The 12,238-nt window shown below is 49.7% G+C and overlaps 1 protein-coding gene across 1 annotated transcript; it reads left to right on the forward strand.

Moving 5' to 3' along the window:
- Positions 1-393: 393 nt before the first annotated feature.
- On the forward strand, positions 394-2,333 carry LOC308260897 (protein S100-A5; the record flags this gene model as incomplete). Its single annotated transcript, XM_080692522.1, has 2 exons — positions 394-531; positions 2,190-2,333. The coding sequence occupies 2 exons, from the start codon at positions 394-396 to the stop codon at positions 2,331-2,333; spliced, it is 282 nt and encodes a 93-aa protein (XP_080548648.1).
- Between the last annotated feature and the right edge of the window lie 9,905 nt (positions 2,334-12,238).

Raw genomic sequence — 12,238 nt, forward strand, 5'->3', positions numbered from 1 at the left:
AGGGGCTCACCACATTACAGAGGCTGCCCTTGAACCTGCAATCATCCTGTCTCAGCCTCCCAAGTACTGGGATTCCAGGCGTGTGCCACCGTGCCCAGCTCTCTGCTTGCAATAAGTGCTTTTGGGAGGTCATCTGTCCTCTCTGCCCCTCTGTCAACATCTCTGGAGCAGGGCAGCCTGCAGCCTCTCTTGGGGGCTGATTGGTCTCATCATAAGCAGTCTGGGTATTCCTGGGTCCTCTAATTGGTGAATTTCCTTCTCAGCAGGCTTCCAGCCCCAAGTCCTTCAAGAGAGAGGCTTGGGGCGGGCTGGCGGGAGGTGGCCAGGCGCAGCAGTCAGGCTTCCCTGGGTCTGTGACCTTTCCCCTCTCTCCACTCCAGAGCTGCGGCAGGGATGGAGACTCCTTTGGAGAAGGCCCTGACCACCATGGTCTCCACCTTCCACAAATACTCAGGACGGGAGGGGAGCAAACTGACCCTGAGTCGGAAGGAGCTAAAGGAGCTGATCCAGAAGGAGCTGAGCCTTGGGGAGGTGGGTGATGGCGCCTGGCCCCCGCCACAGACTCAGTGTGTCCCCGTGGGGGCTCTCAGGGCGCGCTGTTCTAAGGCAGAGGCAGGATGGCTGTGGGAGGCACCAGAGCTGGGGAGGAGGGTGGCCTTCGGGGGATGAGTCACTTCTTACCAGGAAGACGGACAGCTGAGCCTTAGCCTCGAGCATGGGACAGCTTGTGTGAATGCCATAGGGGAGAAAGGGGGAGTGTGTGTGTGTGTGTGTGTGTGTGTGTGTGTGTGTGTGTGTGTGTGTGTGGCTCCGGGAACTGAACCCAGAGGCATTCTACATCTGAGCTAAAGCCCCAGCCCTAATTTTTCCTCCCTCCCTCCCCCCTCCCTTCTTTCTCCCTATCTCTCCTTTCCTCCTTTCTTTCTTTCTTTCTTTCTTTCTTTCTTTCTTTCTTTCTTTCTTTCTTTCTTTCTTTCTTTCTTTCTTTCTTTCTTTCTTTCTTTCTTTCTTTCTTTCTTCCTATACTGGTGATTGAACCCAGGGGCATTCTACCTCCAAGCTATACCCCCCACCCTATTTTAAATTCTTTATTTTGAAACAGGGTCTCACTGAGTTGCAGAGGACCTCACTAAGTAGCTGACGTTGTCTGCGAACTGTGATCTTCCTGTCAGCCTCCCAAATGCTGGGATTACAAGTGTGCGCCACCACACCTGGCTCCACAGCCCTATATTTTATTCTTTATTTTTTGTCTTTATTTTTATTTTATTTATTTATTTATTTATTTATTTATTTATTTATTTATGGTGCTGGGGATGGAATCCAAGAGCATTCTACCTCTGAGCTATACCTCCAGCCCTATTTTTATTCTTCATTTTGAAACAGGGTCTCAAGGAGTTGTAAAGGGCCTCACTAAGTAGCTGAGGCTGTCTGCGAACCACTATTCTCCTGTCTCAGCCTCCCAAGGGCGGGGATTACAAACTGTGCCACGCCCACAGAGGGAGGTTTTGATGGGGGTCAGGCTGCCACAGTAGTGGCAGAACCCGGGCTCAGGACCTTGGGATCTGACAAGCCTTAGCTACTTAGTGAGGCCCTTGGCAACCCAGTGAGACCCTGTTTCAAAATTAAGAATAAAACAAAAAGGCAGGGGTGTAGCTCAGAGGTAGCATGCCCCTGGGTTCCATTTCAGTACCACAAATAATAATAATAAAATTTAAAAAACAAAATAAAAAATAAAAAGGGCCGGGGGCATAGCTCAGAGGCAGGATGCCCTTGGGTTCAAACCCCAGTACACAACAAAACAAAACCCAAAACCCAACCAGTGAGAGGCGGAGCTGCAATTCCAGGCCAGTCTCCATCCCTTAGGATTCAGCCCACTCCCTGGGTGGAATCTTCCATGACATCCTGAACCCTGGAGGGCTCAGGGAGAGGAGGTCCCCAGAGCTTGCCCCCATGGGCAGGAGGTGAAGCAGGTGCCTCCGACCAGCTCTGAGGCTTCCTGCCCGGCTCTCTCTTCATCCCCAGTTAATGAGGGCGAGGGGAGGGGTCACCGGCTCACCAGGCGCTAATTACTTCGGGAAGAGTCCCAGGGGAGGGTGTGGCTAAAACAGGAGCCGCCGGGGCCGTCCCGCTGTGCTGGGCGGGCTGGGAGGGGGGTCCACTGAGCTGTCCCTCCACCTGGGCCCTTGCAGAAGATGCAGGAGAGTGGCATTGATAACCTGATGAAGAACCTGGACAAGAACAGTGACCAGGAAATCGACTTTAAGGAGTACTCGGTGTTCCTGACCACGCTCTGCATGGCCTACAACGACTTCTTCTTGGAGGACAAGCAGTGACGTGGCCCCTCTACCCGCACCGCCTGCCCAGACCCAGGCAGCTCCTCCGGCAGCCCTGGTCCCCTCTCCCCGCCTCTCTCTTCCAGATGGACCCTTCCAGCAAAGGAAATAAAGATTCTTAGTTCCAAGGGTTGGGAGGCTGATGTGTGTGTGTGTGTGTGTGTGCATGTGTGGTACTGGGAATTGAATCCCAGGGCCTTCTACCTCTGAACTACATCCCCAGCCCTGTTTTATTTTTATTCTAAAACCCAGGTGTGGTGGCGCACGCTTGTCATCCCAGCATTCTGGAGGCTGAGACAGGAGGATCGCGGTTCACAGACAGCCTCAGCTACTTAGTGAGGCCCTCTGCAACTTAGTGAGACCCTGTTTCAAAATAAGGAATAAAAAATAGGGCTGGGGGTGCAGCTCAGAGGTTGAATGCCCCTGGGTTCCATCCCCAGTGCCACAAAAAAGAAAAGAAAAGAAAAAAAAGAGAAACAGGGTCTTGTTAGGTTGATGAGAGTCTCATTACTTGCTGAGATTGTCCTCAAACCTGTGATCCTCCTGTCTCAGCCCCCAAGTACCGGGATTACAGGCATGCGCCACCACACCAGCTGGGAGGCTGGTCTTGAAGGGGCCGGCGCATGTTGGCAGGGCTGGGGGAGGGCACGGGATGTCCTGCTTGGTGGCTGGGGCTGAGCATGCCTGAGTAGGAGGGTCTGATTTGGGGCTAGTTCACAGGATGCCACCCGGGGAGAGGGCTGGTAAGCAGGGGAGCCCTCCCTGAGCACTCCCTCCGGCCCAGATGATCTCTGGGGGCCAAAGCCTTCTTCACCCCCCCCCACTTCCCTCTTGCAAGATTTGTTCTCACATCTCAGGATGTGGAAAGGTTTTCACTCAAGGTGAATAAGTCATGATAATCGTGAGGCTTGGCTCGGGAGCTCAGCACATTTATCACAGAAAATGCTCAAAGGGCAAAATTCCAGGCACTTTGGAATGGGAGAGGAGGAAGTGATGCTGTTGGGAGGGATTCTTGGCAGGACCAGGGGATGGATGTTCTATTTTATTTATTTATTTATTTATTTATTTATTTATTTATTTATTTATTTATTTATTTTGGTGGTGCAGGGGATGGAACCCAGAGGCCTTCTACCTCCGGGCTATACTTCCAGACCTATTTTCTATTTTATTTGGAAACAGGGTCTCACTAAGTTGCTGAGAGCCTCATTAAGTAGCTGAGGCTGGCTTCGAACCCGTGCCATCCTCCTGTCTCAGCCTCCCAAGCGCAGGGATTACAGGCGTGCACCACCACGCCCGGCTGTGTGATAGATGTTCTAGATCCTTCCAATGCGTGTGCCATCACGCCCGGCTGTGCGATGGATGTTCTGGATCCTTCCATTTACACCTTGTTCTCCCCTGGCTGCTTCCCCTTCCTCCTGGAGAGCTGACCCTGGTCACCCTCTGGGGACACCAATATCCCGAGGTCCCCACTCCCCTGCAGTCCACAGGGTCATGCTGCTTCAGGGACACATGGATGCTCAGGCGGGGCGGGGGGCAGAAAGGACTGCGACCATCATGCCCCAGGCCACGAGAGCAAAGCAAACGATGTTTCCATCTGGGGGAACCCATGTTGCCCGGCTTGCACTGGTCTGCCTGAGCTCTTACCCCTAAGCTCCCCATCACAGAAGAACAGAACATCCCCGGGAAATGATGCCGCTGAACGCTGAGGGGTACAGACGTGTCCTGTAAGGAGCGATGCAGGGTGGGGCTCGAGTGGGGCGGGGACGGATGCCGGGCGCTCTTCCATCTTCCCCCTTTCAAATTTTGAGACGGGGTGAATCCGGCACTGGGGCTGTGGGTTCTAGCCGGGCTGGGTTTGCGGAGGCAGAGGCTTCATGGAGACGAGAACAGGTGTCGGCCCGCTTCCAGAAGGTGGACCTGGATGAGAAAGATAAAAAGAAATTTGTGAATGAAGAGGACGGTGGTGATGGGTGGGTCGGGCCCAAAGAGGGGGAGGTGGACTCCTGCCTGTGACGAGGAAACATGGCCGCTGCTCTCCAAGCAGCTCTGAAAAATCCCACCAACACCAAGAGTCAGGCTGTGAGGATCGGGCAGGCAGCATCGACTTGAAGGTGCCCATCTCCTTTGAAGCTAAGGACTCACCGCCGGGCGTGGTGGCCCACGCTTGTCATCCCAGCGCTTGGGAGGCTGAGACAGGAGGATCGCACAGGTTCCAAGCCAGCCTCAGCTACTAAGTGAGGCTCTCAGCAACTTAGTGAGACCCTATTTTCAAATAAAGTATTAAAAAAAGCTAATGACATCAAAAAGGCCTTGCAATCTCTGGACAAGAATGGTATGGCTCTCCTAATAAAGTATATTTGTAAGGGTTTTGACAGTTGAGTGTGTGTGTGTGTGTGTGTGTGTGTGTGTGTGTGTGTGTGTGTATGTGGTACTGGGGGTGGAACCCAGGGGCTTTTCTACCTCCGGGCTACACTCCCAGACCTATTTTATACCTTATTTGGAAACAGGGTCTCACTAAGTTGCTGAGAACCTCACTCAGTAGCTGAGGCTGGCTTCGAACCTGTGTGATCCTCCTGTCTCATCCTCCCAAGCGCTGGGATGACAAGCGTGCGCCACCACGCCTGGCGGCTATAAGGCAGTGCTATGCTATTTCAGTGGCGTGAAAAGGCACCCACTGCTGGAGGAGCTGGATCCCTCCTGCATGTCTTGACTGAGAGGAAAACTGTGTAGCCCCATAGGGGGCCCGGAGCCGCGGTGGGAGAGGGAGTTGCTGGTACAAAGACCAAAACAACCGGATGCCAGAGCAACCGGATGGTGTGTGCTACCATGCCCGGCTAACTGATCAGAATTTGCAGCCAGTTATTCTAACTTGTTGCTAATCAGGACATGATCTTGATTAAAAAAAAAAAAATATATATATATATATACATATGCGAGACTGGCAGCTATTAGCATTGCAAAACTGGACCATACTTCCGGTATTTAAGCAAAATGTGTTTTTGGAACAAATGGTGGTTGAAAACCACTAACGATTTTCAGCTTTATTTCTGCTGGCCTCCAGACTATGCTGGGAGTTTAACTATGTTACTCCTTTTAACATCCAATTATCACGGGCTCTTAATTTTTCTTTTTGTTTTTTTGTGATCTCCCAAGGTCCAGAGCAAGGCGTCTTGCTCTATACAAATATATTTATAAAATATCAGAGCCTTTTAGGCAGGAAGATCAAAATTATGTTCTCATGATGTGACTGCTTCCAGTCAGAAAGGATAAGAAAATTATGATGCAGTTCAAACTCTGGGCAGCCTCTGAATGAAATAATATTTGTTTAGAAATATAGAAGCTGCCTTGGGCATTATGAGGGGTGTAAGGATTTAAGATACCACTTCAGATGCCTTTTATTTTTTATTTTATTTTATTTTATTTGGTGGTACTGGGGTTCCTGGAAGTCCTTCTACCTCCGGGCTATACTCCCAGACCTATTTTAGGTTTTTATTTGGAAACAGGGTCTCCTAAGCCAGCGAGGCCGGCTTTGAACCTGCGCGATCCTCCTGTCTCCGCCTCCCAAGCGTGGGGATTACAAGCGTGCGCCACCACGCCCGGCCTTCAGATGCCTTTAAAATGTCTTCAGTGTTCTTCAGGGTAATTGAGATCTCAGAGGATTTGGTTCATATCCAAACAAGTACACATTCTATGTTTCAGCGCAGTGTTTTTTTTTTAAAAAAGAAAATGCCACATAGCAAAAAAAAAAAAAAAAAAAAATGTTTACTCTGTTGGACAGACCAAATCCGTTCTCAGAAAATGGCCAGTGCTTATAAGAAGCTATTATTATAAGGTAGCTCCAAAACAAACCACCTGAAAGCAGATGACCAGGAGGGAACAGCCTGTGTTTAGTATTTACATTGGATAACAGTTTCATAATCACTGACTTATATGAAAACTGGTGCAGAAATTCTATAAACTCTCCTTTTTTTTCAGTACTGGGGGTGGAACCCAGGGTTTTTTCTACCTCCGGGCTATACTCCCAGACCTATTTTATATTTTATTTGGAAACAGGGTCTCACTAAGTTGCTGAGAACCTCACTCAGTAGCTGAGGCTGGCTTCGAACCTGTGTGATCCTCCTGTCTCAGCCTCCCAAGCGCTGGCATTACAAGCATGTGCCACCATGCCCAGCTAACTCGGCTATTTTTGATACCTGCTTTTGGTTTCATTTTGTTTTGTAAAAATGATGAACTTCAAAAATAAAACGCCAGTGTTGAATAAAAATAATATTTTTTTGGAGACAGGAGCGGGGCATGGTGGCTCATGCTTGTAATCCCAGCATTTGGGAGGCTGAGGCAGGAGGATTGCTATTTGAGGACAGCCTCAGCTACTACTTAGTGAGAGCCTTTGCAACTCAGTGAGACCCTGTTTAAAAAAAAAATAGAGTTAGTGGTGTAGCTCGGAGGTAGAAAGCCCCTGGGTTCCATCCCCAGTGTGGAAAAAAAAAAACATTTTTTTTTTTAAAGACAGAGCGTCTCGAAAGTATTGCCGGCTGGCCTCGAACTTGTGATCTGTCCACCTCAGCCTCCCAGTAGCTGGGATTCCAGCTGTGCCACCTGCTTGGACAAACTGCTTTAACTGACTTACAGTGGGGATCGAACCCTTGGAACTGCTGTTGAGCATGGTCTGGGAGCCAGAGAGAGAGACGAGCCAACAGGACCCGGCCTTGGCACTGACAGGACCCGGCCTTGGCACTGGCTGGGAGCTGAGGATGGTACCCCTAGGACTGCGGTGGGAGGAGCTCTGGATCCCTTCCTCGGGCCGAGGCTCCTCCCCCTGCATGATTGACATCAGTATCCTTACACCTGGGGAAGAGACACCTGCACCACAGCCCGCCCCCTAAGCCGGGCGGGGTCCCAGGCTAAATCCCAAGATGGACCTGTCTGTTCAGGGCCCAGCATCCCTGGAACCTTCAGAATCACTCTGCACGTCACCGCAGAGCACTTTTTTTTTTTTTTTTTTTTTTTTTTTTTGCGGTACTGGGGATGGAACCCTGGGGCATTCTACTTCTGAGCTACATCCCCAGCCCTATTTTTTATTCTTTATTATTCTTTTATTTTTTATTTTTGGTGGTACCGGGGTTCCTGGAAGCCCTTCTACCTCTGGGCTACACTCCCAGACCTATTTTATATTTTTATTTGGAAACAGGGTCTCTTAAGTCAGTGAGGCTGGCTCCGAACCAGCGCGATCCTCCTGTCTCGCGCGGGGATTACAAGCCTGCGCCACCACGCCCGGCCTTATTCTTTATTTTGAAACAGGGTCTCACTGAGTTGCAAAGGGCCTCGCTACGTAGCTGAGGCTGTCCTCGAACCGCGATCCTCCTGCCTCAGCCTCCCGAATGCTGGGATTACAAGCATGTGCCACCATGCCCGGCTTCGCACAGCACTTTTATGGGTGTGAGGTGCCACCGTATCCTCCGCCTGGGCCTCTCGGGTTTCTGTGCCATGGGCTTTGTTAGCCGCATCCCACAAGCAAGAGGGCCAAGTAGGGCAGCCCTGCATTCACCTGGATGGAGCCGCAGGAGGAGAGGAACCTCGGGCAGAGGGAGACTCTGGCCCAGGCTGCCTAACCCGCTGCTCCATTCACCTGTCCCTGTCATCGTGATTTACTCTGACCATTTCTTCTCAGCTGTCCTAAGTGTCTTTCTTTTTTTATTTTTTGCGGTACAGGGGATGGAATCCAGTGGCATTCTACCTCTGATCTACACCCCCTGCTCTATTTTTTATTCTTTATTCTTTTTTAATTTTTTCTGGTGGTACTGGGATTCCTGGAAACCCTTCTACCTCCGGCCTACACTCCCAGACCTACTTTATATTTTTATTTGGAAACAGGGTCTTTTAAGCCAGCGAGGCTGGCTTTGAACCTGAGTGATCCTCCTGTCTCCGCCTCCCAAGCGCGGGGATTACAAGTGTGTGCCACCACGCCCCGCTTATTCTTTATTTTCTTTATTTTGAAACAGGGTCTCACTAAGTTGCGGAGGGCCTCACTAAGTAGCTGAGGCTGGCCGAGAACCTGCGATTTCTCCTGTCTCAGCCTCCCAAGTCCTGGGATTACAGGCGTGGGCCACTATGCCCGCCCTACTTTTGCTTTTAAACTTAATCTTTTATCTAGGGTGACATCCAGCTTAAATTTAATTACTTCCCACCAGGTAACGAAGTGTTCCTGGAAAGTGTGTCAAAAGGCTCTCCTTTCTCCACTGTTGCAACACCAGTTGTGTAACGCAGACAGGTATGGGTGTCGAGGAAAAAAAAAAAAAAGAACCAGAAGTCCTCTCTCTAGTCCGCACACTAATGCCAAAGCTGCAGCACAATCAGCAGAGGATTTGCCTGTGGCTTGCCCCCTGGGCAGGTCAACATGCTGCAGCTGGGTGGCCTCCCACTGACTTCCATCCGACAAATCTCATCGGGAGCTTGGACCCTCAGGATGCCCGTCTCAAGCGCAGGTTGTGATCTGTAAATAGGCGTTGCCAGGACCCATGCCTTGGGTGAACTTGCTAGCGTGGCTCACAGAACTCTGGAAAACACCCAAACTTTGTTTGTTGATGTCTTATAAATGGTACAGCCAGACAGAAGCTAAGCAAAGAGCCGGCGGGAAGCCCCCTCTGGGCCGCCCCCTCCAGGGATTCCCTTCTCTTCAGTGATCTGGAAGCTCTTGAAACCCAATCTTTTGAGTTTTGTTTTGGAAGCTTCATTAGGAGGCATGACTGATGATACCATTAGCTTCCAGCGTTTCTTCCAGCAGGTCAGGACTGAAAGTCGCGTCTTGGCCTTTTGGTGAACAGCTCCCATCTTGAAGCTAAGTAGGGGCCATTAGCACTCAAAGACATTCTTGATACTCTGGGGATCCCCAGGCATTTAAAAGCCATTTTACAGGAAACAGGAAGGAAGGCCAAATATATAATTTACAGTAGCACATTGGACCTGTTACTGGGTTTTCTTTTCTCTTCCACCAGCTAACTAATCCATTTCTACGCCTCCACAATGGCGTGTGTGTGTTGCTACTAGGGATTGAACCCAGGGGTGCTCTACCTCTGAGCTATACCCCTAGCCCCCCACTTTTTTATGCAGTACTGGGGATGAAACAGGGTTTGACTAAGCTGCCTAGGCTTTCTTGGAACATGTCATCCTCCTGCATCAGCCTCCCAAGTACCGGGATTGCAGGCACATGCCACCATGTCTATCTGATTCTATATATTTATAATGAATTTTGATATCTGCTAAGACAAATCTCCTGCTTGGAGATATCTTGGCTATGAATGGCCTTCTAATTTGAAATATACACTCCAGGGTCAGCTTGTCAAACCCTACAAAAGAAATTTTTAGAATTTGGATTGGGCCGGGTAGAGTGGCACATGTTTGCAATCCCAGCTTTTGGGAGGCTGAGACAGGAGGATCGCGGTTCGCACACAGCCTCAGCTACTTAGTGAGGCCCTTTGCAACTCAGTGAGCCCCAGTTTCAAAATAAAGAATAAAAATAGGGCTGGGGGTGGAGCTCAGAGGCAGAATGTACCCTCCTACACACAAGAATTTGGGTTGGCATTGTTTGATTCTACAGATCGATTTGTGGAGAATATTGAATTCTCCAATTCATGAAAATGGTTCATCTCTGCATTTATTTATTTATTTACTTATTTATTTAATTTTTTTTTTCGGTACTGGGGATGGAACCCAGGGCATTCTACCTCTGAGCCACACAGCCCTATTTAAAAAAAAAAATTTTTTTTTTTTTCTTTACGGGTCTGGGGATGAAACCCAGGGGCATTCGACCTCTGAGCTATACCCTCTGCCTTATTTTTTATTTTATTTTATTTTTTTTTGTGTGTGGTACTGCGGTTGGAACCCAGGGGCTTTTCTACCTCTAGGCTATACTTCCAGACCCATTTTCTATTTTATTTGGAAACAGGGTCTCACTAAGTTGCTGAGAGCTTCACTCAGTAGCTGAGGCTGGCTTTGAACCTGTGCGATCCTCCTGTCTCAGTCTCCCAAGAGCTGGGATTGCAAGCGTGCGCCGCCACGCCCGGCTTATAGGGCAGACTTTTCAAATGTCAGCTTCACGCAGTGTTGGAGGAGGAGGTTCCTCTAATACACTTCCTGCCGAGACAAGATCTTGGGTGTATCTTAACCATCATCTCCCTGGGAGGAGGTAGCAGTAGCAGCTCGATATTGCCACAGGCCTCCAAGGGCAAGATTTAGCCTCTATATAGTCTACTAAATTATCTGTTCACTGGAGGAAAAGATGCAAACCTCAGATGGAGACCACTTTCTTTTCTTTTTCCTGCCTCCTTCTCAATTCTATGGGCCCAGTGTACTTTGTTCCCCACGGGGTGAGAACGGAGAATAGGGGGGTGCTACAAATTCTTGGAGTCCTTCCCCTTCTGGGCACATCCCGTCTGCGCACTGTTGGGCACTAGGAAGGTTGGGGCAGAACTGCCCCTCTGCACAGCCCTGCTCAAGCTTTGAGCTATTCAGCTGCCCTCGGGAAAAGTAGCCTCTCCCCACCTGTCCGCTGCCCACTGGTCCATCTGGGACGTGGATCTGGCGCCTTCTTGTGGGCAATGGGCAGAACTTCAGGGCTAGAGAGAATCAGGGTTGTTGGGTTTATTGAGTCCTTGAAGAGTTGTGGCTGGGACCACAGGTCCGGAGGTCAGGACGCCCTTCCTTTGAAGAGGGAGACAGGACTGGGGTGCTCAGGGGACCTTTTGTCTCCTAGCAGTGAACTTTGTCTGAGACGCACCCGCTATAAGCAAAGTCAGAGACTGCAATGTTTGTAAAGACAAAGGGAAGCAGAACCAGGCCCTCCTCTCTCCTGCCCAGGGGCTGGACGTCCTTAGCATCAGTGGGTCCTTTCTGACTCAGAGCGGATGGGAGTTGATCCTTAGGGAGATGCATGGCTGCGGGGAGGGGCTGCTCAGGCATGGCCATCTGCCCCAAGTTTCTAGGGGGTTCTGGTGGGAGCAGCTCAGAGGTCTGCAGAGAGGCAGGAGGTGCTGGTCTGATGCTGCAAAGACAGACTCGTAGACAGGAACACCGACTTGAGGAATAAAACAGAAAGCAAAATAACAACCTTTGCTTGCATTTAGGATACCATTTTTTTTTTTTTTTTTGGTACCGAGGATGGAACCCAGGGGCACTGCATCTCCGAGCTACACCCCCAGGCCCATCTTTTTAGTCTTTTTTATTTTTGGAACAGGGTCTCAGTGAGTTGTGAAGGGCCTTGCTAAGTAGCTGAAGCTGTCCAGGAACCGCGATCCTCCTGTCTCCGCCTCCAGAATGCAGGCATTACAAGTGTGTACCGCCATGCCCGGCCTTAATATACCATTTTTAAGTTTGTGTGTGTGTGTGGTACTGAAGATGGAACCCAAGGACGTTTTACCTCTCAGTATACCCTGAGCCCTTTTCTTTTTTCTTTTCTTTCTTTCTTTTTTTTTTTTGGTGGTACCAGAGATTGAATTCAGGGGCATTCTACCTCCAAGGTATGTCCCCAGACCTATTTTTTATTCTTTATTTGAATAGGGTCTATCTAAATTGCAGAGGGTCTAAGTAGCTGAGGATGGCCATGAACGTGTGATCCTCCTGTCTCAGCCTCCCAAGTACTGAGATTATAAGCATGTGCCACCACACCTGGCTTTTATTTCTACTTTGAAACAGGGTCTCTCTAGGTTGATGAGACTGTCACTACTTGCTGAAGCTGTCCTCGAATCTGTGCTCTTCCTGTCTCCATTTCCCAAGTACTGGGATTACAAGCATGTACCACCATGCTCGGCTTATTTTATTTTATTTATTTATTTTGAAACAGTCTCACGAGGTTGCTGAGAGTCTGTCCTCAAACCTGCAATCTTCCTTTCCCAGACTCCCAAGTATTGGGA

This window comes from Muscardinus avellanarius, assembly GCF_963383645.1.
Source record: "Muscardinus avellanarius genome assembly, chromosome: 3".
NCBI lineage: Eukaryota > Metazoa > Chordata > Mammalia > Rodentia > Gliridae > Muscardinus > Muscardinus avellanarius.